The sequence below is a fragment of the Peromyscus eremicus genome, chromosome 13 (genome assembly GCF_949786415.1).
Source record: "Peromyscus eremicus chromosome 13, PerEre_H2_v1, whole genome shotgun sequence".
NCBI lineage: Eukaryota > Metazoa > Chordata > Mammalia > Rodentia > Cricetidae > Peromyscus > Peromyscus eremicus.
In genome coordinates, this window is record NC_081429.1 from 9,550,762 (window position 1) to 9,577,808 (window position 27,047).

Below are 27,047 nucleotides of genomic sequence, written 5' to 3' on the forward strand. Positions count from 1 at the left end.
AACGGAGGCCAAGGCCTTTGAAGTGGGGTGAGTCAGTACCTAACAATTAGGAGTATCACAGGGGGCTGTCCAGGGAGGTGGAGGCCCAATGGCTTACCACTCTCCCCCTCCCTTCTTCTTCCTGAATCTTAGGCCCCGAACACAGTGGCCTAACCTGGAGGAGGGCGTGTATATCTAATGTTTCACACCCCACCCCAACCCCAAAGCTAGTCACAGTGCCTCTGCGAAGTGGGCCTTCCTTGCCCAGCCTCCTTTCCCATGGTTCAGATGGGAAGGCAATGGCTACCAGAACCTGTGTGGCTCCCGTCCTCTCTGAGGCAGCCTGGAGAGGAACAAGCCTCAGGCCAGACCTGGGCAGTGCCTCCTAAGCATCCCCCAGTTACCAGTGTAAATCAGGCCTCCTCCAGCTCGGCCCCTCAGGCTGCCTGTCCCATCCCTCCAGTCTCCCTCTGAGAAGAGCTAGCACGCACCTGGCCAGGAGCTGCGGCCTTCTAGGAGAAGCGGCCTCTGCTTCTGCCTCATGGCTGGAAAGTCTTACTCTACAAGCCACCTGCCAGTGCCCTGCCCACCGCCTCCTCCCTGCTCAGGGTTGGGCAAGTCCAGACTGGCAGGAGGGAGCCGCCCCTAGCGACCCTTGGCCCTCAGAGAAGCCCCAGCACAGAGGCGGCTTAGCTTCGAGTCTGCAAACAGTCTACACGGCAACAGCCCCACGGGTGTCTCCGAGATGCTATCTCTGCAGCCACACCGCGCATGGCCGCGGGCCTCAGCCGCCTGCACTAAGTCAGAGCTACCCGATGATAGGGTAGGAAAACCACCCTTCTCGGACTGGCTGCTCGGAGCCTCTGAGAGGGTGCAACCTGTAAACAGGCCTCTGTCAGCCTCCATGACAGAGACAGGCTTCCCAACAGCCTGGTCCAGCTCTGGCTACAGGGCTGCCCAGCATGCGGCTCATCCTCGCTAAGGCTGCTCAGGTTCCAGAGGGCTACCTCTGGCCTTCACACTGTTCATGCTATGCCCCACCCAGCTCCTCCACGGCACTGTAGTCTGTGAGCAGTGGGTCCCGCAGCCCTAGACAGCCCAGCTCTGACGCAGGGTCAGCAGCCAGGCCAGGTAGCTCCTTCCTTGCTCAGAACCTGGGCTTTTCTAGCATCTCTACACAACCTCACAGAAGTCTCTTCAAGTCACCCAGGAGACCAAGCCACCCCCAAGCAAGGTGCTGCCTAAGCTTCTCCCCCTCTATGCTGCCCCTCCCCTCTGTGACCCCGAGTGCCCAGCAGGCCAGAACTCTGTCCTTCCTTCCTTGGCCCCTCTGGAGGGTGGTAAAAGCCATCGTGAGCTCCCCAGGGCTGGGGCAGTATCCTCCTCCTTCTCCGTGAGCTCCTCATCTGTTCTTGATGTCAGCACACAGAATGGACAGCAAGCACTGTGAGAGGTGAACAGGGCAGAGCTTGACCTGGGCTCTGCTGGGATGTCTAAGGACATCATAAGGGGACAGTAGAGAGAGGAAGACGGAGCTGGTGGCAGGGTTTGACTTTGAAGGGACCCACAGGAGGGACCCAAGCCTACCTACCACCCTGCAGACCCCTGAGTGTCAATATGTACAACAGGGAAAATAGAGGGAGAGTGGAACCAGAGTGGTCAGTGTAGCTGTCAGAGCCTACGGGTTTCACAAGGCTTTGGTGACTCTGACCAACCACAAACGTATTGATTTAGCCTCTCAGTGCAGCACAGGGACAAGCATGCTGCTCCTGTACCTCGGGGATTCCCAAGTGCTCTGGCAGAGGCTGCCAGGGAGGGGCATTCCAGTCTAAATGGACTGCATGAAATGGAGCTCAGGAAGTATGAGGTGCAGGCTCCACACCGCCTCAACATTTCACACGTGGCCCGATGACTGTAGTCTCTGCAAGGATGTTGCTCAGAGCCACTGTGGGTTCCCTGGCTACCAGCTCTCCACAGCAGACCTGCCTTCCAGGACACAGAGACTGGAAGCCCTGGGTCAGGGTAAAAGTGGCTGAGCTCTCTCAGGAAGCTCCAAGAAGCATTGTGGGCTTCTTCTGCATCCAACTACCACTGCCTCAGTGGCATCACACTGCCTCTGCCCCCATCCTCTGGAGATCCTACCCCGTGTTCCTCTGCCTTCGGTCTCTCTTGAGAGGAAAATTGAAGTGGCATCCAAGGCCACCAAATAAAGTTCCCAGTCCTCATGTTCTCCTTATGAGGACCACATGCAGACTCTGGCACTCCAAGTGGCCAGTTGTCAGCCTGTCCAGTGGCCTGGCAAAGCCTGGGCTTTCTGAGTCTTGATCTCCATACAACCTCACAGAAGCCTCCTAAAGTCACTCAGGAGACCCAGCCACCCCTGAGCACGGTCTGCCTAAGCTCCTTGTCATCTGGCTGTCTCTCCCCTCCTGTGACCTGGAGTCACGTACCACCACACCAGGATCCAGCTACCTTTCCATCAGTCCTGCACGGCCATGTCAACTTCCCGGGCCAGCATCTCAACTCTCTACCAGGCAGTTCTGTGCCAACCCCCAGGATTTGCAACAATGACCAAAAGGAAACACACAAGAAGGCAGACGCCACCTGGTGCCCTGAGAAAGGTCAACTGAGGTCCACTGACATTCATGACAGACTCCGGGAGGCACCCTCCTCTGTGTGGGTTGTGCTATTTCTCTCCGGAACTCTGTGGTCTGACAGGGTTCCTATGCCCAGAGTGCCTGTTGCCTGTTAAAGCTCAGGTATGGACACAGGAAGTCAGGTTCCAGAGCACATGTGTTCGGAGTCCCTCTCTGTATGTGTCCACGGAGAGTCACTATGCTTTCTGGGCTCAAAGTCCTTAACCAAGAATGGGAGGTCACACAACATGTGCTCCTAGCTCCCTCCACACTCTAACAGCGTCCAGCAGATTCTTGACCACCCAGAGGTCCTTGATACAAGGCCTCTGCTGGGGAAGCAAGTGGCCCTGATGAGGTGGATAGTTCAAGATCGCCGATGGAACAGCAGGGCTCGCCATGCTGAGCAAACCCTAGTCTCCTCCCACATTGCCTGCTACGGGGCATCGTAGTCTAAGCCCAGTGTGGATATGGCTAATAATGCACACAGAACACAGCTATTTCTCTGAGAATAACACTGAACTTGCAGGGGAAGTCGTAAGCATTACTTGTAATGGAACGGTGAGAGAGACCTGCATTCTACTTGCTCAGTGTGCCCCCACCCCATGAGCTACTCAGAAGTGGAGTGTGTGTGTGCCCACTGAGAAGGCTCAAAACAGGACAGACAACTGTCTGCAACCTAGTGACCTAATGCTCACAGCAGCTGAGGTCATTGTTGGCTCACACACCAGCCCCACAGCCCACCTAAGGGTGCTTACGAGAACTCCAGGCTTATCATTGGTGGGATAAGCAAGCAACCAAGGCAAATGATCTTCAGGAAGTGCAGACGCTGGGGACAAGGAGCTGGGGACGGTCTGGAGGACGATAATAACTTGAGATAGACGACGGAGCCAACAGGATGAGCTCCAGCACAGGGACAGGCCTGGGTAACCCTAGCCACACCAGAGTATCTGTCGGGTGGCAATCCAGCCAGGAGCAGAGCTGAGCAGGATCTGCTCGTCACCAAGCTGGATCTCAAGAGAAGCCAGATGTCCACAGTCATGCTAGGACAGTGGTTCTCAGCCTTCCTAATGCCATGACCCTTTAATACAGTTCCTCATGCTGTGGTGACCCCCCCAACCATAAAAGTACGTTGTCACTACTGCATAACTGTAATTTTGCTACTGTTATGAATCATAATGTAAGTATCTGATATGCAGGAGATCTGATGTGTGACTCCTGCAAAAGGGGTCATGACTCACGGATTGAGAACCACTGTCCTAGGCGGTAAGGAAGAAGGAACTGCGGGGAAGACCAGTCTATGAGACGTCTTCAAGGCTGAGTTCAGTTAACTGACAGCCTGGAGCTGACCCCGCTGTGTGTTCGCTGGGACCGGTGCGGTGGAATCCAAGCTTAGAGCTGGCAGATGGGGACTGAAGGGCAGGCAGGATGATAGCTCCCAGTAGCCTCAGCTCCACCAACAGACCTCAGATGGGCTCCACGCAGGAGCTGACGCAACAGCTTCCGGTTGTCTCTTTTTCTTACACAGCGAGGACACCAGAGCACGCCCCACGAAGGGTTCAAGCCGTAGAAAAAGCCCTGCTGTCCTCACCCTTCCCGTCACGCCTCACTTGGTCTGGGAGAAGATAATGCAAGAGGGAGGTTGCATTAGGTGGGAAGGTTTTGTAAGAGAGAGCGTCTGGGCCCCGCCTATTCCTTCCACCTGCCCAGGTGGGGTCAAGGCCACACGAGGAGACCATCTTCCCATCTGTCCTCCACTGCGTTCTTCCTTACACCTTCCTCCCACCCTTGTGGTTCAGGGACAGAGGTACCATCTCCCTGCTCAGGCTTCACCTTCTCCACCCGCCCCTTTGTTACTCAACCTCAGGCCTCAGGCCTCCATCAGAGAGATGATCTGGGCCTGAGGCACCTCTGACACCATATAGAGGAGACATATAATATGTGAAACTCCTCTGTGTCTGGTGATTTACTGGGGGGCATCTTCTACAGGGCTCTAGGGCACACACTCTGCTGACCCAGGACTGGGATCAGCACCCATCATTCACCCTCAGAATGTCCTTACTATCACCCCACAGTCTCCCGATGGGGTTCCAAGCAGCCTCGGTGCTGAGCACGTGGGGGTAGGGGGGGCCGTGCCACCTGTTCAGGGGAGCATGGGACCAAGAGATAGGGGATGCCCTGGCAAAGGAGAGGGGCATCAGTGTGAAAGGGAGTGCTGGGGGAAAGTCTGAGGCCGAGGAAGCACAAGTGTAGATCACCTTAACACATGGGGTACACAAGGCCATTCTGCCTGACCCAGGCCATCTAGTCAGCCCAGGACAGACTAGAAGCTGGCCAGTTCTGAGTTCAGAATCTGTGGGTGCACTCTCTGCTAGGTCTCCCTTTATCTCCGTGCTCACAAGAAAGATTGTCGTTGCTGTTGGCTTTGAGTTTAGGGGTTGCATAGGGATTTTATTGAATAAATAAACATAGAATTTATTATTTTAACCATATTAAAGTATGCATTAAAATGACATTGAAATGTTCACACTGGGCATCCATCACTACTACCATCCACCTTCAGAATTTCATCTTTCTTTTCTTTTTTTTTGAGACACGGTCTCACTATGATTCCCTGGCTGGCCTGGAATTCACTATGTAAACCAGGCTAGCTTTGAACTCACAGAAATCCACCTGCCTCTGTCTCCTGAGTGCTAGGTGTGCACCACCATGCTGGGCTAGACTATCCTCTTCTCAAACAGAAAAATGTATCACCATGAGACTCTACCGCCCCCCCCCCCCCACTCCTCCCCAGACTCAGCAGCGAATGGGGAGGATGGCTACTTCTGTCTGTAGACCTCACGGCTCCAGGAACTTCACATAGATGGATCTGCACAGTCCTGTCTTGTTGTGACTGGCTCACTTCACTCAACCTGGTGGCCTCCAGGTCCCTCCCTGCCACGGCATGTATCAGGACGTCCCTCCTGCTAAGTACTCAGCAATCATCTACTGTATGAACAGCCAAATGTTGCTTATCTAGCCATCCACCTGCAGACACTCGATTGCTATGAACGTGGCAGCCAGATCTCTCCATCTCTGTTTTCTGTTCTTCTAGGTACACACCCAGATGTGCAACTGCTGGATCACGTGGCATGTGTTTGATTTTTGAGGAAGTACCATGCTGTTTTCAATCAGCTTTCACCATTTCACATTCCAGCAGCATCCAAGGCCTCCAGTTCATCTACCTGTTCATCAGCATACTTTTCTATTTTCTTAACAGTAGCCACCCTAATGGGTGTGACGTTCATCAGGACAGTTTTCCCCTACTAATTAGTAAGGTCAAATATTTTTGTAGGCTTATTGGCTCTTTATATATGTCTAACAGAGAAATGTCTATTCCCATTCTTGACTTGTTTTTTTAACTGTGCTCTATTGCTGAGTGTTAAGAAATTTTTATATATTCTAGATTTCATTCTAGATTTGCAAGCATTTTCTCACTTAATATTCTGGGTGATGTCCTCTCTCTCTCTCTGTCTCTGTCTCTGTCTCTGTCTCTGTCTCTGTCTCTCTCTCTCTCTCTCTCTCTCTCTCTCTCTCTCTCTCTCTGTGCTTTTGGTTTTCTCAAGATAGGGTTTCTCGGTGTAGCTTTGGTGCCTGTCCTGGAACTCCCTCTGTAGACTAGGTTGGCATCGAACTCACAGAGATCCCCCTGCCTCTGCCTCCTGAGTGCCACCACCAACCAACTGTCTTTTCTCTTTCTTAATATTGTCCTTAGGTATGAAATGTTTTAATGTTTATGAAGTTCAAGTTATCTGTTATTGTTGACATCCATGCTTGCCTGGCTGTATCCAGGAAGTCACAGCCAGATCCGGTATGTGGGGTCTTCCTCATTTCTTTCGGCTCTTATGCTGTGGTCCTTGCCAAGCTGTGAATGACCACACCCTCTCCTGTCACCGAAGGCAGAACTGCCTTCCCAGTTTTTTTCCTGGTTGTATCTTGGTACTCAGTGTTCTCCATTCCTTGAGACTGAGTGACAGAGGGCAGGCACCCTGAGCCATCCTGGCAGTCATTCTCCAGGGCTCCACCAACCATCCCGTGAACAGGCCAGGTGAGCACCGAGCAGGTAGAGAGTGAGGTTCTCCTCTGCCCAGGGGACCCTCAGGTCCTCCTTATTTGGATCCCTCAGACACAGCTGGCCTCTCAAATATCATTGACTGGTCCTAATAATTTGCCATCCCTGACCCAAACCCTTCCTGGAGTAGGAAAGGGACATTAGAAGTCTTCATGAAGGGTCCTGCATGTGCCTTCTGTGTGAAGGCCAGGTGCCCACAGCCTCACCCCAACCCTGCCCTGGCCTCCCTACCTCACTCAACAACCAGGAATGAGGATGGTGCCATTCAGCCTCAGAAGTAGCTCTGGTGCCTGGCCCTGCTGGACTCTGATATCCTCGAGCACAGTTCATGTGGGGGACAACTCCTGTGCTGTGAAGAGGGTGGAGGGCACAGAGGAATGCCGTGTCCTGTCCTTGCCTCACAGCCCCAGGATAGCCTGTCTGGCCAGAATTGCTCTGGACTCTGACTTGCTCTCTGTGGCCATCTCTGTCCCTTTGGTGACTCTGTGCCCCGGGGATAGGGTGGACTGCACGCGTGCTGAGCTCACAGGTCCAGAGGCGGCAGCCATTGCTCATAGGGAGTGGCTCTCGAGGGCAACCGAGTCTGGGCTGACCTGGGCTGCAGCCCCTTTGCTGTCTGAAGTACATGCCCCCGTAGGCTCTCGCAGGGAGTGGACCCTGTGCACTGTACTTATTTTGACTCACCACAGCCCTGCTCACTGTGCCAAGGCTCACTTCCCACTACCACCAGTGTGTCTGTGCCTCTCCATGCCTGAGGCCAACCACGATGGTGCTCATGTTCAGTACCAAACAGCTATGAACTGTCCTTGGAGGAACTGGAAATCCGGGGTTTGCTGTGTCCCGGGGCTGTTTCTGGTGAGGTGTCAGGTATGGAGGAAGGGATGGCGACAAAAGCCCCTCCGAAAAGAAATCTCCCTCTGAGGACAGGAGTATTGAACAGCCTGCCAGACAGGTGGCCACAGACCGGGGCAAAATCAGCCACATGCTGGGAGGATGGACAGTAGGGCCAGAGCATGTCCTTGACAACTATGGCAGAACTTGCTCCAAGACTTCAGGACAGGAGGCTCAGGGTCCTGGGCCCAACGGTCCAGTCTGTGAGGAGGAGGGTCAGGACTGGCCCAGGCCCTCCTGAGCCCCACTGTCCTCAGTGGCCAATCTAACAAGGTTCACTCTGGATCATGCTCCAGGCTTGCCATGAAGATTCTCCTTGTCACCAACAGCCGTGGACCAGAAGCTACGTTCATGGACCCCATAGATCCCAGGCCAACCCCAGTATCCAGGGTGGATGCAAAGTCAGGGTCTTAGGCTCCTGTGCATGGCTGGGAGGGGAGAACTGATGAGCAATGCCAAGGGCCTTTCAGACAAGCCAGAGGAGGGCAGACCAAGGTGGCCGTCAGATGATGGAGTGCATCCTTGGACCCAGAGACTGAATATGGGGGTCATACGGTATGCCTGAGTAGGGAACAGGGTGGCCCCACCTGAGAATCAGCCCTCTGATTCCTAGGACACTCTGAAGATGCCTCTTTGTCATGAGCATGCCATGTCAGAAAAGTAGATGAACACATTCATGCTTTCCATGTCAAATTTTGAATAACAGTAAGGACACAGGTTTAGCAGTTTCAATAGCATAAATTTTTCATATAATTCCACCTTCCTTGGTCGCCAGGCCCAAGGTGAGGGCAGATTCTTAGATTCCAATTTTAATTACTAATACTAACTTGGATACCACATAGCACGCAGTAAATATATCTCTGTATCTGCATGCATATGTATAGGCTACAGAATGGATGTACAGAACGAGGTTGAGGCAGAGTTCAAAAGGTTTCAGAAGTAGGTTAAGACTCTGTACTGATAAGATTATGAACCAGACCAGTGCCAAGAGGATAACTGGGGAGAGATGCAATTCTGTACGGCCTCAGCAGAGCACACTGCAGAGCAGGTAACCTGCCAGGCTCCAAGGGGGAAGGATGTAGAAGATGGAGCCACCTTGGCTCCTGGGAAAGGTCTGTCCCTCTCTAATCCTTAGACATCCATGACACACATCTCACTACTGGTCGTAAAGTTCCTTGACACATTAACCAAGTCTGTTTGTGACCCTGAATGGAGAATGGGCTTGTGGTCTGCACCTCTGGGGTGTGGTCAGCAAGCAAACAGTCTCTCTAGACAGTAAATGGGGGCTCTAGCAAGAGGCTGGTCCCTCCCCCAGGTCAGCTTCACTCCAGGTCTCCAGGGAAACGGCTTCGGCCAACAGTGTTCCTTAGTCCTCACAACAAGCCCTACTCCTGTTTCCAGGGAAACCCAGCCCTCAGCGTCCTGGTTGCCTCAGCAACACTCATGGGCTTGTTTGGCATGTGGTCTCCACAATTAAGGTGGGGCAGCTGGGTGTCCAGGAGCAAGAGAATTCAACAGGGCAGAACCAGCATAGCGGCCCCAGGTATTGCACACAGGGGCGGGGAGGCACACAGATGGAAGGTACTGGGCAGTTAAGACTCCAGGAGGAGGCATGCTGAGGAGCCCAGGCACTGCTGATCTGAGGTTCTGTGCTCTTGCCCAGGATGAGCTCCACTTCCAGCAATCCTGAAGATGGAGACACCACCGAGCAGTCTCAGCTGGGGCTGGACACCGTGATCCAGGTCAGTGAAGTGGCTGCCCTCTGTGACCCCTGGAGAGCAGGTCTTGAGAGCACTTTTAGATAGGACGCTGCAGGGCAAGCTGCTGCACCGCCCAGGAGCATGCTCTTCCTCTGCACGTGCTCAGTGTGAATATGAGCAGGCCAGCGCAGACCTCTAGACTGGCAAAGCAGCTCAGAAGGCCAGCCGCTGTGGAGCCCTGGGCTTGCAGCCTGCAAGGTATAAAGAACAGAGATTCCACTGCTCTGGTAGCCAGGTATGGAAACAGTTGGGTCTGAGCTGGAAGGAGGACTTGAATTTGGGGGTATCCCCAATGCCCACTCTGAAAGCTACAGAAGTTTCGTTTCTAGCTTCATGGCACTTGCTTGCAGAACAGTACTGATGGAATCATCCGTCCCCACATCCCTGTCCTCCTCGCCACATCCCGTTCCTCCAAGCTCACCCCCTTACCAGCCCTGATGCCCCTCATTCTCAGCCTCCACATTCTGCTTCCCCAGCACTGTGATCAGCCAGCCACCCCAGCCAGGCAGTCCTCATCCCCTGGGGGATCTCAGTGTACCCCAGATGGACCTGATGACCCAGAGTGTCCATTAACCCAGCTCTCACACCCTCGGAGCCATGCTGCAGGGGGTTGACGCGGTCCTAGGTAAACAATGCATCGAGTCCCCTGAGAGGAGTAACCGCAGAGATTGGTGCCAAGTGTCTAAATGACACGGTAGCACCTCTGCACGCACAGGCCCACACATCTGCCCACAGAGGACAGACCGTGACACAAACAGAGTATTAAAGCCAATTGGGGTGGAGGAAATGGCTCAGTGGGTGAAGACAGTTGCCATCAAGTCTGATGACCTGAGTGTGATCTCTGGGACTCACATGGTGAAGAGATCCAAATCCCAAACCTTGTCCTCTGACCTCCACACATACACCATGGCACACACACACACACACACACACACACACACACACACACACCCCAACCCCACACACAAATAACTAAATGTAACTTTAGAAAGTAAGTTAGTCGATGCAACAAGACAAGAGACTGTCCTGGGTAGGGACTCTCACCTGTAGAGGCCACTCTGCGAGCTCTGCCTGATGGGGTATCAGGTTGAGTTCTGAGGGCAAGGCTGATGGTGGGGGTTCAGAAAGCGTGGTCCGCACAGCTCAGCTCACAAAACGCTCGCAGCCTAGCACATCCGTGCATCGCATCACCCTGCAAGGACCCGATTAGCTCCTTTGAGGCCTGAGGGAGGAAGTGAGTGGCTGTGTGTTTACCAGTGGACCTGAGGGAGAAATCCAGAACAATGCAAACCTCTCTGGATACGGGTGTTGGGGGCTTCTGCCTGAACCTAATCCCACTGTCCCTGGGAAGCTGCCACCTGAACGTCATACAGAGACTGGTGGGGCTGTTCCGTCGGTCTGGCCACACCTGCTATTTGCACAGCTGTGATTGAGATCTCTGTGCAATTATATCAGGTGAGCATGCAGCAGGAAGGCGCCATGGGATACCCAGATAGGCGTATCAGACTAGTGGCAGGACTCTAGGGACCTCCAGCTCCTCTGGCTACACACAGGGTACTGTGGCACCCAGAGAAGGGCAAAGCTTGAGTCGGGGAAGCCTCCTACATGACCAGGAGCATAGCCTTTGACATTAACATGCTCCCTGTGCCGGGAAGAGCACCTCGGCATCCCTCTTCCTCTGGCCAGAGTTCCCTTTCCCTTGCCTGATCTGCACACCCTCCCCCAACAGCCTCTGCACGGTGTCCCAGAGCATCCAGCCCCAAGGGCCTCTAGGGAGCTAGAACTGGAGACAAGGTCCAGGCTTGGGAGCCCTGGGCTTGGTCCCAAGTAGGGGGCAGGGACACACATTGGCTCATTGTGAGGTAAAAGACCCCTAAAGTTACATAGGAAATGAGAGGCTCACGGTGCACCAGGAGATGGAGCTTCCTGAGCCCTCTCAGACCCAGAACTGATAGTATACCTAAGGCAGATGGGAAGTAGTGTGGGAAGATTTCCCACCCTCAACTTGGTGGCTTGAATAACATACAACTTTTCAAACTGTTTCTTTTGGGTTAAGTTCTAGTTTTCTGGGAACTTGTCCATTATAAAATTTCATATTTGTTGGCAAAAGCTGTTGCTATGGTTTGGGTGTGGTTTGAATGTGCCCCCAAAGGGTTCACGAGCTGGAAGTCTAGGGGGTGACGGTAATGAAGAGCGGAAAGTGTTTAGGTCATAGGGCACTGGCCCCAGAAGGGATTGGTGACTTCTTTCTGGCCCCCACTTCCATCCAGGATGAGTTGTTATTAAAAAAAAAAAAGGCAGCAAATCCAGCCCCTGCGTTCTCTGGCTCCTTCCTTCCATACACCATATACTCTTTTCTTCCACACGTATATCCATCACAGTGGCATCTGCCATGTTGGAATACAGCCAGGCCCCTCACCAGTGCCCAGCAGAGGCACTCCTCCAGCTCCATGAGCTAAATGACCCCCATGCCACACAAGGCCCAGCCTCACCACAGCAGCAGCACATGAACAAGGGTCTTTTGAATACCATAGGACCTGAAGCAGGGAGGGCAGCCACCGCTCACTCCCAAAGGGTCTGAAAATAGTGTCCAGAACTTAAGACACTCTAAGTACAAGAAAGTGCTGGACTAATGGGTTCTTGTCCTCGTTAGGGTTGCTATTGCTGTGATAAAACGCCATGGTCAAAAGCAACCCAGGGGGGAAAGGGTTTATTTCTTTTTACAGCTTGTAGTCCAGCATCCAGGGAAGTCAAGGAAGGAAACTGGAGGCAGGAACTGATGCAGAGGTCATGGGAGAATGCTTCTTTTTTTTTTTTTTTTTTTTTTTTTGGTTTTTCGAGACAGGGTTTCTCTGTGTAGCTTTGCGCCTGTCCTGGAACTCACTTGGTAGCCCAGGCTGGCCTCGAACTCACAGAGATCTGCCTGGCTCTGCCTCCCGAGTGCTGGGATTAAAGGCGTGCGCCACCACCGCCCGGCGGGAGAATGCTTCTTAATGGCTTGCTTAGCCTGCTTTCTTTTTCTTTCTTTTTTTTTTTTTTTTAAGATTTATTTATTTATTATGTATACAGTGTTCTGCCTACATGTGTGCTTGCAGGCCAGAAGAGGGCACCAGATCTCATTACAGATGGTTGTGAGCCACCATGTGGTTGCTGGGAATTGAACTCAGGACCTCTGGAAGAGCAGCCAGTGCTCTTAACTGCTGAGCCATCTCTCCAGCCGCAGCCTGCTTTCTTACACAATCCAGGACCACCTGGCCAGGGGTGGCACTGTCCTCTATGCACGAGCTCTCCCACATCAGTCATTAATCCAGACAACACCCCCACAGGCTTACACCACAGGTCAGTCTTTTCTCACTATCCGGGCCCCAAACAGTTTCATCTTCTCAAGTGAAACCATTATACACCAACCCAGCCCATGGCAGCCACCAGCTTGCTCTCTGTCTCTGTGTATCTGACAGTTCTAGGAACCCCACAGGGATGGAAACATCTGTCAGCTTATTTCACTTAGCACAGTGTCCTCAAGGTCCTCCCAAATCACAGCATGGATGGACTGTGCATCGCTCACCAAGTCATTTTTCCAAGTCATTTCCACTGAGCCGCTTCACCGCTGTGAGCATCGTCAGGATGCAGGCTCATCCACTCTGGTTTCACTTTCGTGCAGGTCTGTTCTAGAAGAACTGTGGGACCCAGCTCTAACTCTACACGAGCCCTGCCTTATTTTTCAGTGACACCACTGTTTCACATTCCCGCTTTCTTCTGTGAATGCGTGCATTTAAAGCAAGACTGTAGCTGTAGGAACCATCTTCCCTCACTCAACTGCTGTCGACAACTGCTTCTTCAACCCTCTGGTCCCCCCTGTTCTAACATCAGCTACCCAGGGGAAATGCTGGGGCCCAGCCTCACATCTGAAACACTTCAGATGCCATCGTAGGCTGCCCTCTGCCCTCTGCCTGGCCAGCTACATCTGAGGTTTCCTCAAGCTCAGTCATCTGCCAAAACAGGTCAACATTCAGGCACCACATCCCTGACTTAAAGGACTCAATCAAGGAAATCCACAGAGTGATGCCAGGTGGAGCTGAAGCACCCTGTTGGGGTACACGCTTGTCCCAGCCCTGCATCTACACCAAGCCCTATGGGGCTTCTCATGGGTGCTTCCTGTGTAAATACTACTGATGACAGCCCCGGTGGTGACTGAAGTACTAGATCACTAGATGTCTTGGGGGTGGGCAGAACGGTCCAGAGCTCTCATCCTGCTCTGTCATTCTGGAGCTCCCCAGGGACCCAGCCACTCCCCTCACACTCCCCTCTCAAAGGCATTCCTCACTCCAAAGATCAAGGGTGTGAGGTCTCAGGAGTGCAGGCCCACCAGGGACAGGAACTGACAGTGGCCCAAGTGTGGCCTGGCCACAGTGCTAATCACATGCCAGCCAGGGAAGGACACACTGACTATCTCCCGGCCACATGTCCAGACACCAGTGCCACTGCACTGACCAGATGGGCCACATCCTCTTCTCAGACTTTTCTTACCCATGGTCCAGAGACAGACCCCACTCTCCTCAGCAGAACATTCTAGGCCTTGACAACGGCACTCAAGTTTTCTCCTCTGTCTAGCCCACCTTCCCCTCTCCTTACTCCTCACCCCTTGTTCTTTATCCTGGGCCTTTGCTTGTACTGCTTTGCAGGCCTGCTGCCTTCCCCAGGAGGCCTGTGTGGGTGTCAGGACATAGGAGCAGACAAGACAGACAGCATCCTCATCCTGCTGAGCATTCCCTGCTCTGAGTCATTTTATAGTTAGTGATTCATACCTTCGGCCATTCCAACATCAATTACTTGTGTTGAGAACCTGTCTGAGCCTGTTTGTATGTCAAGCATTTGTACTAGGGGTGGATGGATAAGTTGTGTCCTTCACTGTCATCCCCTGCTCCAACATCTAGTCCCCTCATGGCTTCGGAAACTTCTGCTCCAGGGCCAATGTCCATGCCCCAGCTTGGCAGGTATAGTTGTGGGGGGGGGGGGTGAGGGCTGCCAATCAAAGCAGATATAAAGCCAGCCTGTCGTGCACAGGAGTAGACATTACCAGGTACCAAGTCCAGAGGTACCGACCAAACCCTCTGCATGAGGACAAAGTGCTCTGAGCCTCCAGTCGGGCCTGCCCTTGGCCAGGCTAGTTCACCAAGGGGATGCAGGAGTGTCCATAGTCATCCAACCAGGTGCATACAAGGCAAAGGATTGTCCAGAGACCTGGCCATCCAGAAAAGTAGCCCCATAAGTGTTTGAGGACCCAGGGTTGAGTCTCAGCCCTAACACAGACCCCATCAGCAGTCCTAAACTTGCCTAGCCCCGGCTTGCCCACACAGAGGGAGAAGGGCAGTTTCCAAGTCAAGACAACTGATTTTAGAACATCTGCTCCTAGATAGTGGATAGTGCTAAGAAACTTCAACCCACCTAACCTGCCTCAACTCACACCCTGTCCATCACAGGTTCTCTTACTGTCCATCATGTTGGAGCCCCTGAGCCCAGCCTCGGTTCCAGACGTTGGGCAGGCCCTGCGCCCTTCTGCATTACTGGATGGGGCCACATGGGGGCACTGTTGGAGCTCAGCATCCAGACATTAGCAGCATCCAGACTGCACTGCACTGAGATATAAGACAGATCTCTGCTCCACCTCTGTCACCCAGCCCTGTCCTGCCTGCTGCCTAGGTTAGGGCCTGAGATACACTGGGCTTGTCTGTTGAATGTCCTCTCCCTCAGAGAGTTTAAACGGGGGTTTGGGGGTCCCGCCCGGCTTGCTGCTGATTTCTTTATTTGGAAGACATGGTTGAGTCCTGCCTTTCTCCATACCTGAAGCAGCCAAGTTCCGTTTTAAATCGATTCTGCCCTCCCCTGGGACCAGCACCTAGACGGTCCATCTTCTGTGGCTATAGTGATGAGCAAGAGGCCGTGAATTAGCTCATGAATTTGTCATTTCTTTTACTGACCCCATCCCTTGTCTCTGCATCACACCATCCCTGACACAGGAAGACCCTGCAGGTCTTCAGGGAATGGGCCAGTGCTTCTGGTACTGTAAGAGGACCCCAGGGAGTCCACCAAGGGGTGACTTAGCGAGTAGTGGGAGCTTCACACCTTCACCTTTGCAGCCCCTGCTTGGTGGTGGTTCAGCTGGGAAAATGGAAAACAGCCTCCATTATATCTGAGAGAGTTTAAGAGGTTTTGTTTGCTTGTTTTTGTTTTGCTTTGTCTTTTTGTTTGTTGGTTTCCTCCTCTACCTGCAGCCTAGAGTGCAGGAGAGTGCTGGGTTACCTGCTGGGACCACTTGGGGTACCTGTACCAGCATGCTCTCCTGAGAGGCCACCCAAACCCTCCTCAAGAAGCCCCCTGCAGTGGACACACTTAACTCTTCCTCCTGCCCAACCTAGACAGCAGCCCAGGCAGAGCACCTGGGGGCTAAGAAAAGCCATGCCCCTCAGAGTCTGGGCTCCGGAGCTCTCGCCCTTCCCTACCGGTGGGTTGTGCTCGGATGTTGCCTGGACTCCCCTTCAGGGTGATCACCATCCCAAATCTGGAAGGACACACATACAAGGGTCATGCCTGTGGGGCAGGGCTGGAGGATAGGACAGGCCCCAAGCTGAAGCCCATCCTTGTGACAGCCTCTTTTCCTGGATATGGCCCCACACCAAGGGCTAGAGCCCTGCCCCTGCCCTCAGTCACAACATGTTTGAGTCAAGATCCAGAATGGGGGAGGATACAACCCCCACCCCCAGAACTCCCCATTCCAGTCTCCAGGCAAGGGCAAAGGTGCAGTGTGAGGTTCCTAGGCCACAGGATAGGGAGGCCAGTTACCAAGGAAGATCTGAGCAGTTCCCATCCCCATGGGGCCAGGGGGTGGCGGGCAGTGTTCGACCTATTATCAGGGTACAGAAAACCTATTAGGCAGCTGATGCCAGGTCTTCTTCCTGCTCACTCTCCCTCCTTTCCAGACCTGAACCCCACCCTTCACTCAGCAACAGCCCCTGGGGCTCTGGAACCCAGGATGGCCTGTAATACCACCCTGCATTTCATACTCCACAACTTCACAGACACGGTATGATATATCCATGCTCACCTTACACTGACGGCACAGTGGGGACCCTTCCTCAGTTGTCTTAGAAGGGAGTCCTGCTCTGACCCAGAGAGTGAGGTAAAGAGGCCAGTCCCCTAGATGGGACTCCCTCCACACAACCACAGAACAATGGGAGGCAGACCTTTGTCCCCACTGAGTCTCAAATAGACCCATCTGGGGCTAGATTTAGCCGCATAGGCTATCGACAGGGGCAGTGGCCTCCCTGGGGTCTTTGGCATAGGCTGAGCTGAGGAGCACACTGAGCAATAGGAAGGAACAAACATGCCCCAGCTCATCTGAGTCTGGGGTCTTTTAGAAAAGTGACCTTGGAAGTCCCTTTTGCCAAGCCTTGGTGTCCTTCCCACAGTCCGAGGCTCCCCGGAAGAGGCTATCCAGGCCCCCCACTGCCCCGCTAGAACCTTCCCCCAGAAGAACCAGGCTGGTTAGGAAAGATTCTGGTCCTGGAGATGGTGACCCACCCAGGCTCGGGGGCCACTGGTGGCAACATGGACAGAGTCTGTGGAGCGGATGCTGGAAACTTCCCTAGCCCCACTCCTCACCACGGGCCAGAGTTGGGGATGCGGAAGGAGGCAGTCCCAGATGAGATCCCAAGGGATCCAAGCCCGGGTCAGCACAGACCTCCTTGCACGACGTAGCTGAGCCCCGCGCCCCTCCCCCGCGCTATTTGCGTGGAGGCGGGGCGGCCCTCGCTTGCAATCCTCCCGCGCGCTGGGGACCGGAGGCGGGAGGAGAGGGCGGGCTGCCAGGGACGCGCCCCTCCCGCTCCCCCTCCGCACCCCTCCTGCTCTGGCTGGGCGTCGACCCATCGCAGGCACCCGGCCACAGCTGGAACCTATTACGCCCCCAGCGCCTCTCGGGACGTCCCGGCTAATAAGTGACCCTCTGTAAACGTTAGGAATGAGTCAAGTTTGTGCTGCGCCGCTGCTTTCCCGTTAGCGGGTGGCGCCGCTGATGCTCCGGGGAGAGGAGGGAGGGGAGGCAGGGTCCTTCCGGCCTGGAGGGAACCTCTGAATGGAGCCCAGCATCACGTCTTTAATCTGGGGGCCTGGGTTGCTGTTTGCTACCCCCGCTAGGCTTTAGGTTCCCCCTGTGCAAAACAGGGCAGCCATGGCTAGGCACTTCCAAGCGGAACTCTTAGAAAGGCAGGAGAGGCCGTGGTGGTCTTGGGAAGAAGCAGCAAACGCAGCTCTGCTCCTCACCAGGGGAGCTGCGGCACCCAAGGAAGACTGTTTACCACCCACTCAGAGCGAGACTGGGAGGTCCTCTGGAGGGAAGTGAAGTGAGGACACCTTCCCAGGACCACCTAGGGGAGTAAGTGCAAAGCCTTGGGAAAGTAAGTCTTTGCGCAGCAGCCTCGAGGGGCAGACTAACCAGGCCCTGAGCTCACTCTTTTGCAGCATCTGACCTTTGCAGGATTCTTAGGGACCAGAACAGGCCCTGTCCAGGGCTGTGCAGAATCTGGCTATTGGGGTGACTCCAAACTGGCTAGCCTAAGAGAGGAGTCAGCTGGGCAGTAGTATAGGCCTTTAATCCCAGCACTCAGGAGGCAGAGGCAGGCAGATCTCTGTGTTCGAGGCCAGCTTGGCCTACAGAGCGAATTCCAGGATAGCCAGGGCTACATACACAGAGAAACCCTGTCTTGGAAAGGGAGCGGGGGGCAGTATATTTAGGAGGACTAGGTGAAGGCCGTGGTTTTTCTCCACGGAGATATTCAGGACTCGGAGTGGAAAGAGTCCTGGCTACAGTCAAGAGGAGGAATGGGTAGGGAAGGTGGGGTGCTTGGAGAAGCAGGGACTCCCCACGAGCGCCGGCCTGAGAGTCAGAACCAGGAGGTCTCCAGACTGGAGTCATCAGTGAGAGCTGGAAGATGGAAGTCAGGAGGTTGAGGGCTCCCACTGTGGCTGCTGCCCTGGGAAGCTCTGGTGGTGGTGGTGGTGGTGGGGGCGACGTCAATCACCAGTCATTAGCCCACTGCCTTTAACTCAAACACCCTTCATGCACAGAGCAGGTGGGCCACTGTGGGCTGTTCTTAATCCCCGTCATATTGTCTGCCTGTCCCATATCCGGAAGTTTCCAGCTGATACAGAACAAGTCCGTCCACCGGACCTGACAAGGTCTCAGTCCCAGGTCCATTCCTTCCCCCAAACATGTGCCTCCCCTCCCCCAACAAAATGTTGCTGAGAAATCTGGGAGCCCAAAGACCTAGGTAGGAGTCATAGGTAGACAAGAAGCTTTCCCGTGGTGTTGATCACCTTGAGTTTTAGAGGTGTAGAGGCTCACAGCACTAAGCCTTGGGACCAGAGGCTTCTGGCTCCAAGCCTTCATGGTCAGAAGCTTATTGCCGTAGGTGCTGGAGACAGAGGTCTTTTGCTCTGGGCCCAGAGCACCTGTTCGTGTCCTCGGTTCTAGGTACCCAGACTTACCTCTAGAACCCTCAACAGCCCTCCAAGATTCCTCTGGGGCTTACAGTCCCCATAGTCTATAGGCCCTGCCCTTTGGCTTCCTTGTCACCTTTCTTAATTTCTCAGTTTCTGCCCTCAGTTGCTCTCTCGAATACGTCAGCTGTCAAGACGGGTGTTATATAATAGCTCATAGCTTCAGTGTCTGGGCTCTTGGCTCCTGGTACCCTTCAAAGTAGCTGCTTCTACTTTCGCTAAGACTTGGAAGCTTGGGGTCTTGCCTACAATTCATTCAACCAGTCCAGCCTAAGTCACTCATGATAAAGACCACAACATGGGCCAAGAACCCATATGGAATGAGCCTTTTCTTGGCTCTGATCTTGCGGCACCAGAGTGCTGAACACAGGAGAGGGCTTTAACCTGAAAAGAGTGACCAGCAAGCTGCTTAGACGCTGGACAGGGCACCCCACACTTGTGGTCAGCCAAGCACAAGCTTCACGCTTTCTGTTGAGTTCCTAGAGAAAGCGCCCACCCTTGAGTTGGAGTGATAACCCCTACAGAGGACACGGTGTCCTCTGGAGTTCCCGAGGCTGTCCTGCCCCAAGTGACGTTCCCCCGAGTTGGTGTAGGTTATCTGGAGTAGTCCTCTAAAACAGGGCTTGCAGCCCCAGCATCCCAGCTTGGGATGCTCCCAGCACCTATGGGGGGTGGGGTAGCCTCGTGGAGATGTTCGTGGAATGTTCAAAGCAGCCAGGCTACCATGATAACAGTCCAGTTGGTTGCCAAGAATGGGGTTGGTAATTTAACGGTTCTCTGCTCAAGGCAGCTAGGCACAAGGGAAGAGTGATCGTTAGCATTCATAACGTTTGAAGGTGCTTACTCCTCATCAGATGCCCTCACAGAGGGCCAGGTCCCTCTGCTCTCTCTCACCGGGACCCCTGGAGTTTATGCTCACTTTGGGCCTGTGTGGTTTCTCTCCTGAGAGCTCAGCAGCTCCAGAACCCACTAGGGAAGTAGGCTACACTAGCTACCTTCTAGGGTAGCCTGAGGGAGACATTTTAGAAACTAGCATGACCCCGCTGACCTTGCTAGTCCTTGAGTCCTCACTGATGTCACCTTGTGCCTGTCTTGCCTCACAGGGCCCAACACACCCCTTATGATGGATGGGCCTCTCAGAACAGGGGGTGGACTCTCAATCCTTTTACATGTAATCCCCAGGCCTGGGATCTCTGGGTGGGGTTCGGGAGCCTCCTCATCTCTACTGTGCACCTGAGACTACTGCTTCAGGTGGGGCAGGAGGCTGGGTGTCTTTCTGTGGCCACCTGCTCCTGACATCCCAGAGAGGCTGACATGAAGAATCGCCCTAGGACTTAGCTCAGCCTGCTTAGCGTTGGGAAAGGCTTAGAGGTGAGTTGTGCTGACCTCGGCTAGGAATCCTCTCAAATAGCCATTTTCTTGGTTTCCTCATTTCTGCCAAAGCTCAGTCTGCAACTGGCAACATCCCACCCCACAGGTGGGGAGACTAAGGCATGTGCCTTGAGTGACCAGCCTGGCCCCACTTTGCTGTCTCCGGGACTCTTTGCTACGTTGAAGTGACCGTGTGATGGCTCCCACTGATACCAGTGAACTGGTGTGAGGCGCCTGCAAGTTGTCCAGGGCCTGCAAGAACCAGAGCTCTGGGGTGTTTTTCAGAAGTTGGAGGACACCATCCTGAGCCCCATGGCCAGCAGGGAAGACCGGACACTGACTGTGCGTGGGGAAGGCCAGCGCGCCTTACCCACCCCTGTACCAGCCCGCATCCGAGAGATTGTGTCAGGCAGCCTGGTGGAGGAGACACTCTCAGGTGAGGGTGCTAAAGCTACTCAGGTACCGGGGGGGGGGGGGGAGCGGGGGGGGGCGGTCAGAGCAGCACCCTGGAGTCTGGCCTTAGGGAGCCACATCATTAGGACTATCTGTGACCCTTACTGCCCATCCCAGACTCTCCTGGCCCCATTTTTCCCGACCACACTCTCCTCATTGGGTCCCCAGGAGTCATGCAGATAGCTACGAGGCTATTATCAATGCTGTATGGAGCTGACCTCTGTGCTGTGACCCTGTTAAGCCGTTGTGTCTTGATTTTATCCGTCTTCATTTTTTTTTTCCCACCAGAGTGAAAATCCTAAAGGTTGACACTTTGGGTTTAGGTTGAGCACAGACATCCTGAGCTTTGCCTTTGCCCTTCGTCCAGCCCCGTGCACACAGCTTTCTTATCATCACACTACAGGAACAGGCTCCAAGGAATCCATCCCTGCATGGAGGCCAAATAGGAGTCAGGCTCTCTGACCCCCAGTTGAGCTCATGAGTCCCTTCTGCATGGGTCTTGATGACCCCTTTATGTCATAAGGGTCTGTCTAATCTTCTAATGGCCCCGGGCTACTGCTGGGTGCATGGAAAGGACAGAGAAAAACCTCTGCATATTTGGAAAGCAACCTTACTGTGGGCAGGGTCCTGCTACCCCGAAGCAGCAGCCCACTACTGCTCAGGACCTAGACATGACGGGTTGTGCCCAGTGTCCCCTGCACACACTTTGATTGGCAGGGGCTTGGCCTGGCCATTAGTCTAAGGGGGTTAAAGATGTTTGTCAAGGGTAATAAGGGTAGGTGGGTGCTCAGGAACAGGAGAGGAAGTGAGTTTCCCCATGGAAGCCCTTTCCTGTTGGTACAGACGTAGCAGTGGGATGTTTGGGTAGGGCCCTGGCCTGATCCGAATGCTATGTTCACCACAGGGCTGCGGGAGCTGCCAGCTACTACAACCCACGCACAGGAGGAGAGTGAGCTCCTGCAAGAGGAGCTGGCCCGCTTGGAGGACCTGCTGGCTCAGGCAGATGCTGAGAGGGAGGAACTGGCTAGCAGGTGTCATATGGTCAGCCAGAGGGTAAGTGTGTAGCTGGTACCTGCAGGCCAGTGCGCACAGACTGGCCCCTATTGGAGATCACTTCCCAGAACTGGGGATTATAATTGCAAGGCTATTAGCAACAGATAGACGCAGGCTAGCAGGTGAAGAAAGAGACGGCCCCTTCAGATGCATGTCTCTCATCTGCTCCAGGAGCCCTGTGGAGGGGCCTGGTCAGTGATGACCCGTTGGTCTCAGGACTCTGTCAATCATAATCACAAAGCCAGCTTCTGAACAGAGGAGAAAGCCAGGGAGGACTGGCCCCAGACCCCAGGCAAAGCCTGGAGCTCTGCTCCAGCCCATGCCTTTCTCATGTGCACCTTCTGCCTGCCAGGCAGGCCTCAGGATGGGAGAAGTGAGGGGTGACTCTGCAGCCAGAGGTTTGGGGAGGATGCCTGTGGGCTAGGCATCATATCTTTCTATGAAGATAGAGAAACCCAGGCAGAAAAATTAAGGCATTTTCCAGGCCAGGGCCCTTTTCATGCATTATTCTCTCCAAGTCATGAGAGCTTCAGAAGCAGACCTGGGCAGGATAGGCACAAGATAAGGGAGAACAGTGCATGCCGTGTGGGGCTCCGAGTCCCCAGCATCAACCCCCAGGCCGTCTATGGACCCGGCCTGAGTACAGGACAGAGGAGGGAACTCAGGCTCAGCTCTGGCCAGTGTTCTCCTGAGGCAACGGTTCTTGTGACCCCCTTAGGGGGTCGCATATCAGATATATTACATATCATATATTTACATTATGATTCATAACAGCAACAAAATTACAGTTATGAAATATCAATGAAACCGTGTATGGTTGAGGGCCACCACAACATGAGGAACTGAATCAAAGAATGGCAGCCTGAGGAAGGTTGAGAACCACTGTCCTAAGGCCATACAACCATGCCCAGGCCCAGTCCTGGCCTGAATCTGCTCTTTCTATGGCATGTAGAGAAACCCGTGAAAAGCCAGAGGTTTGGCCATGTTTGGCCATACCTTGGCTATGCCTCCTGGTACAACCACAGTAGCCCGAAGGTGCCCACCTGCCAATGGTCCCAGTTCTCTGATACCCTTTTCCACCAAACTACCCTACATGGGAAATGCTGTTTCCTTTAGCCCCACCCCCACCCCAAGAGTCCCTCTAAGAAAGACTGTGAGGACCCCCTTATCGTGCTCTGGCTCTGGAGCTCCCTGAGGCTGCTCTTCCTGTAAGCCTCTGCCGTGGTGCGTTCTGGGGACAGAGATCTTCCTAGCACGGGGCAGGAGATGTTGGGAATGGACTTCAGGGAATAGACGCTGCAGAAGTCCTTCCAAAGAGTAGTAAACTAATAAGCTATGAGTCAGAGTTCAGCTCGCAGCCAGCTAGATGGGGGTGCCAGGAGACCCTGCCCCAAACTACTTCCCAGCACACAGGTGGAACCGGGTGAGGGGTGTCCAGCACGTCCTCCCCAGATGACACTACAATCCCTTATAATTGAAGTCCTCTGATCCCAACTGTCACACTGCTGGTGGCTGAGAAAGAGGTCCTTGGCCATCGGCCACTCCTGTGTCCCATCTCCATTCCCCACCTGCTCTTTGTACATTCCTCCCAGAACTTCCTGACCCTGTGACTTCCTAGGCTGTGGGTTCAGATCCCCACTGTAATGGCTGAGTGGCTCTGGGCAGTAGGCCTTGGGTGTGCCTTCCTGACTCCCCCATGGTTCCCAGCCCCCTTTCCTAAGCCCTTGGGATAATGCTCTGTGTTGGTAGCAAGGGGACTTGGCACCCATATGAGTTAGTTCCCACCTGCTAAGGATGAGAGTTGAGAGGGGAGACGCAGCTTGGGAAATAGGCCAGAAGAGTCAGATTCATGCCCCATGGAGGCATGGTAGAGCCTACTTTTCAGCTGTCCACCTGGCCCTATGCTAAAAGCTGGACTGCCCCAGACACCAGGGGCACCAGGGCCTCAGTTTACTAACCTGTAAGTGAAGTGTCTCCAGGGACCTCCAGAGCCCTGCCTCCAACCACTCCTATAGCATTCCCAGGCCTAACAGTATCCAAGCATCTGCCGCTCAACCAGCATGCTTCCCCGCCCCCTCCTCTGTGGGCAGGACAGACAGAGAAGCAGGGTATGAACAGGCTCCTGGGAAGCCCTGTATCCTGACTCTGCCCAGAGTGGGCTTTATGTCAAAGATGTCCTACCTGGCTGACTAGAGAGGGGTAGACCAGGTGGGCTTACACTCCTTCCTAGCTGCAGGCCCGCCTGGATACCACTGAGGCCCGGCTTCGGAAGTCAGAGCTGGAGCATAGCATGGACTTGGAGGAGGCACTTAGCCGGCTGGAGGCCTCGCAGCAGAGGTGAGGTCCAATGGACACGCTGTCAGGGTTGCAGGAGTGCGGTCATCTCCCCAAAGAGGGCAGACCCCACTGTGCCTCACAGCTATTGGTCAACCAATCGAAGCTATTCGGAGTTAACTTTGCCTGTGAAAATTGGCGCAGGGGAAGGACCCTGGGAAGGAAGAGCCAGTAGCAAGCAGAGCTGGGTACCATGCTGTTCTCCCTTACCTTCCATTGGAGACTACTCCCGTATCCTCACATGCAATTTCTCACACCTCGGGGCCAGGGAGATTGAGAAGGGACAGGCAGGGTAGTCTGAAGAGTGGGCAACAGGTTCCGTTTCCCTGCCAGGGGACTGATAGTGCAGAGCTGAAAGCTCTCTTATCACTCCTGGGTGAGTGAGACTCCTCCTAGTCTCCTCAATAGTGATTATCTTTACCCCTGAGTACAAGAAGCAAAGCCATCAGAGAGACTTGAAGCCATAACATCCCAGAGTTGGGATCAGGTCTCTTAGGAGAGGCCACCTACAAGTGAGAGCTGGCATCAGAGTTGGCCTTGTCCTCTGCCCACACTCCTCAGTATATATCCCCACACCCTGGACGTGGGAGCGTCCATGTCTAGCCCGAAGCAACTGAGGGTGAATCTGCTCCCTCCCCGTGAGGATTAGGTTTGGGCCTATGGGCAGCCTCCCAAGGCACAGCTGTTGCCAAGGACTCCCTGACCCCATCCCCTGAGTGCGATGCCAGGATGCCTGCTCAGGGTGCTGCCTGGCCATCCCTGCTGGTGGGTTACCACAGTCCACCACGAGCCGTGGGCACACACAATCCTGGATGCCCCTTCCCTAGCTCTCCATACCACCCCAACCACAGCTCCAGAACTTTTGGCTTCAAGCCTCTCTGTTGTCAGCAGGCCCTTTTGTTCGTACTTGGCAAGAATGCACCACACCCCGGTCCCAGAAACAGCCCTAGAGCCCCACTTGAGCCGAGCTCACCATCACTAACATCCTGTGGTTGGCTTAGCCTCCAGGAATCTGGCGAACGGAGAAAATGCTGAAAAGCATTTTGAAAACCCATTCTGAGGGGAAAGAGAAGCCCCTGGGGAGCCTGATGCCTGAAAAGCTGACAGGATGGCTGGCATCTCCCAGAGGTGCCCAGCTCCTGCCAGCCTGCCCCTCCCTCTGAGGCTCCCTTTGAGCCTCTTGTACCCTGCAAATTTCTTACAGGCAGAGGAGTGGCTAGGAGTGAGGGAGAGCTTGGGAGAACAGGATTCTCAGGAAGGAAAGATGATGCGGAGCTGGTCCTGGGGGTTCCTTCTGATGCTGGCTCTGTGTGGGGCTCATTGCAGGTGGTCAGAGCTGCTTGGGAGCACAGCAGGGGGAGGGGGAGGGGCTGTGCACCTGAGCTGAGTTCAGGAACCTCCGGGCACCATTTAGACCCCCTTGGTTTAGGCCCCCTGGACTCTGTGTGCTTCTTTAGGACGTCACTGTGCATGAAGCTGTGGGTTTTGTCCATCTAGGAGCATGGGCCTCTCCCAAGTAAACAGCCTCCTGCGGGGACAGCTGGAGCACATGCAGAAGGCCAATGACACATTGGCCAGGGAGCTGGCCAGGACAACACACAGCTTGCTCCGCCTGCAGGGCAAGCTGGAGCTGCGGGAGGTATGTCACTGGCCCAAGAGAGAGGTGCCCCCACACCCTGTCCCTGCTTCTGCATGTCTGACTTGGTGGCTGCAGCCAATGGTGGTAGGTGGGGCAGCAAGGATCGGGAAGGTGGATGCTGGCTCCATGCAGCCCCTCCTGGTGGGAGGCCTCACCATCCATTTTGCTTGGTCACAGCAGCCTGTGTCATGGGGGAAAAGAGAATAAGACTGGATGGTTCTTGGGCCATTCTTGGCTCTGATGTGTGACACTGTTAGCCGCACAGAAAGACTGCTCAAAGGACCTGGGTCTCACGGCTCTTCTTAAGCTCCTGGCCAGAGACTCACAGTCTGGCTCACTCAAAGTGTAGCATCAGGGAACAATGTTACAAGCCTTGGGAGATGTCTAGGTCTGGTCTTGGGACCTCCAGAGAAGGGTGTGGCCTATACAACTGAAGCTAAAATAGCCCCTTGACAGCCTGGCTCCAAAGGGGTCTGAATGCACCTCCAAAGGTCCTGCACACACCAGTGGCAAGATTCCCTTTCTGAAGCCACTTGAAAAATATGCTCTCTCCATATAAAAGCAGGAGCTGAGGGAGACCCCTGGGCCTAGGTCCACATATGTCCCTTCAAACAAGTCCATCTCAGAGAGGCCATCGCTGCCCTCCCCTCAGAGGTCAGGAAAGGCAACCACAGAGACCCCTGCCCCACACCTGTCATTCCTGGTGGCAGCTACAACGGACACACCTGTTGTCACCGCCTCTGCAGGAGACAAGAGGGTATCGGTGTCAGCTAAGGTGTGTGGGGGGGGGGTGCACTGTCTCATAGAGTGTCACCAGAGAGCCGGGCCTGTCATCCCAGGAGATCTGGGCACAGGCTTGCTGAGGCAGATGTCAGCCATTGCTCTGTCTACATTACGCACCTGGTGTGGCCCATGCCACCCACCCGAGTGGCTTCCACCAAACAATGCTGTACAAACAGTGTCCACAGTCACCTTGGCTTTGCTCATCATGGGTCAGGTCCTTCCTCTCAGGCCTGTGCAGGGCCCTGCCTCTGGGCTCTTTGCTGCAGCCCACAAGGCTATGGCCTCCCCTGACCCTAACTCGACCCGAGGCTGTTGGTCTCCTTGCTCTGGGGACTTCTCCCACCTCATTTTGGCTTTGGCAGGCTGCAGCGTTCTATGACACACCCCAGTGTGGGTTCTTCCTGTTTATCCTGCTTAAGGCTTATCTGGCATCCATCCTTCCTCATGACTGGGAAGGGCCATTAACCCTTTCAGTATTGTGTATG

General features: G+C 54.3%; 1 protein-coding gene across 1 annotated transcript in view; it reads left to right on the forward strand.

Annotated features, from left to right (window-relative positions):
- The first annotated feature begins 9,278 nt into the window (after window positions 1-9,278).
- Crocc2 (ciliary rootlet coiled-coil, rootletin family member 2) overlaps window positions 9,279-27,047 on the forward strand; it is a 60,615-nt gene continuing 42,846 nt past the window's right edge. Inside the window, exons 1-5 of the mRNA XM_059278627.1 lie at window positions 9,279-9,356; window positions 20,586-20,736; window positions 21,658-21,806; window positions 24,037-24,143; window positions 25,638-25,779. Of these exons, the coding sequence (XP_059134610.1) occupies window positions 9,279-9,356; window positions 20,586-20,736; window positions 21,658-21,806; window positions 24,037-24,143; window positions 25,638-25,779 (627 nt within the window). The remainder of the gene's footprint in view (window positions 9,357-20,585; window positions 20,737-21,657; window positions 21,807-24,036; window positions 24,144-25,637; window positions 25,780-27,047) is intronic.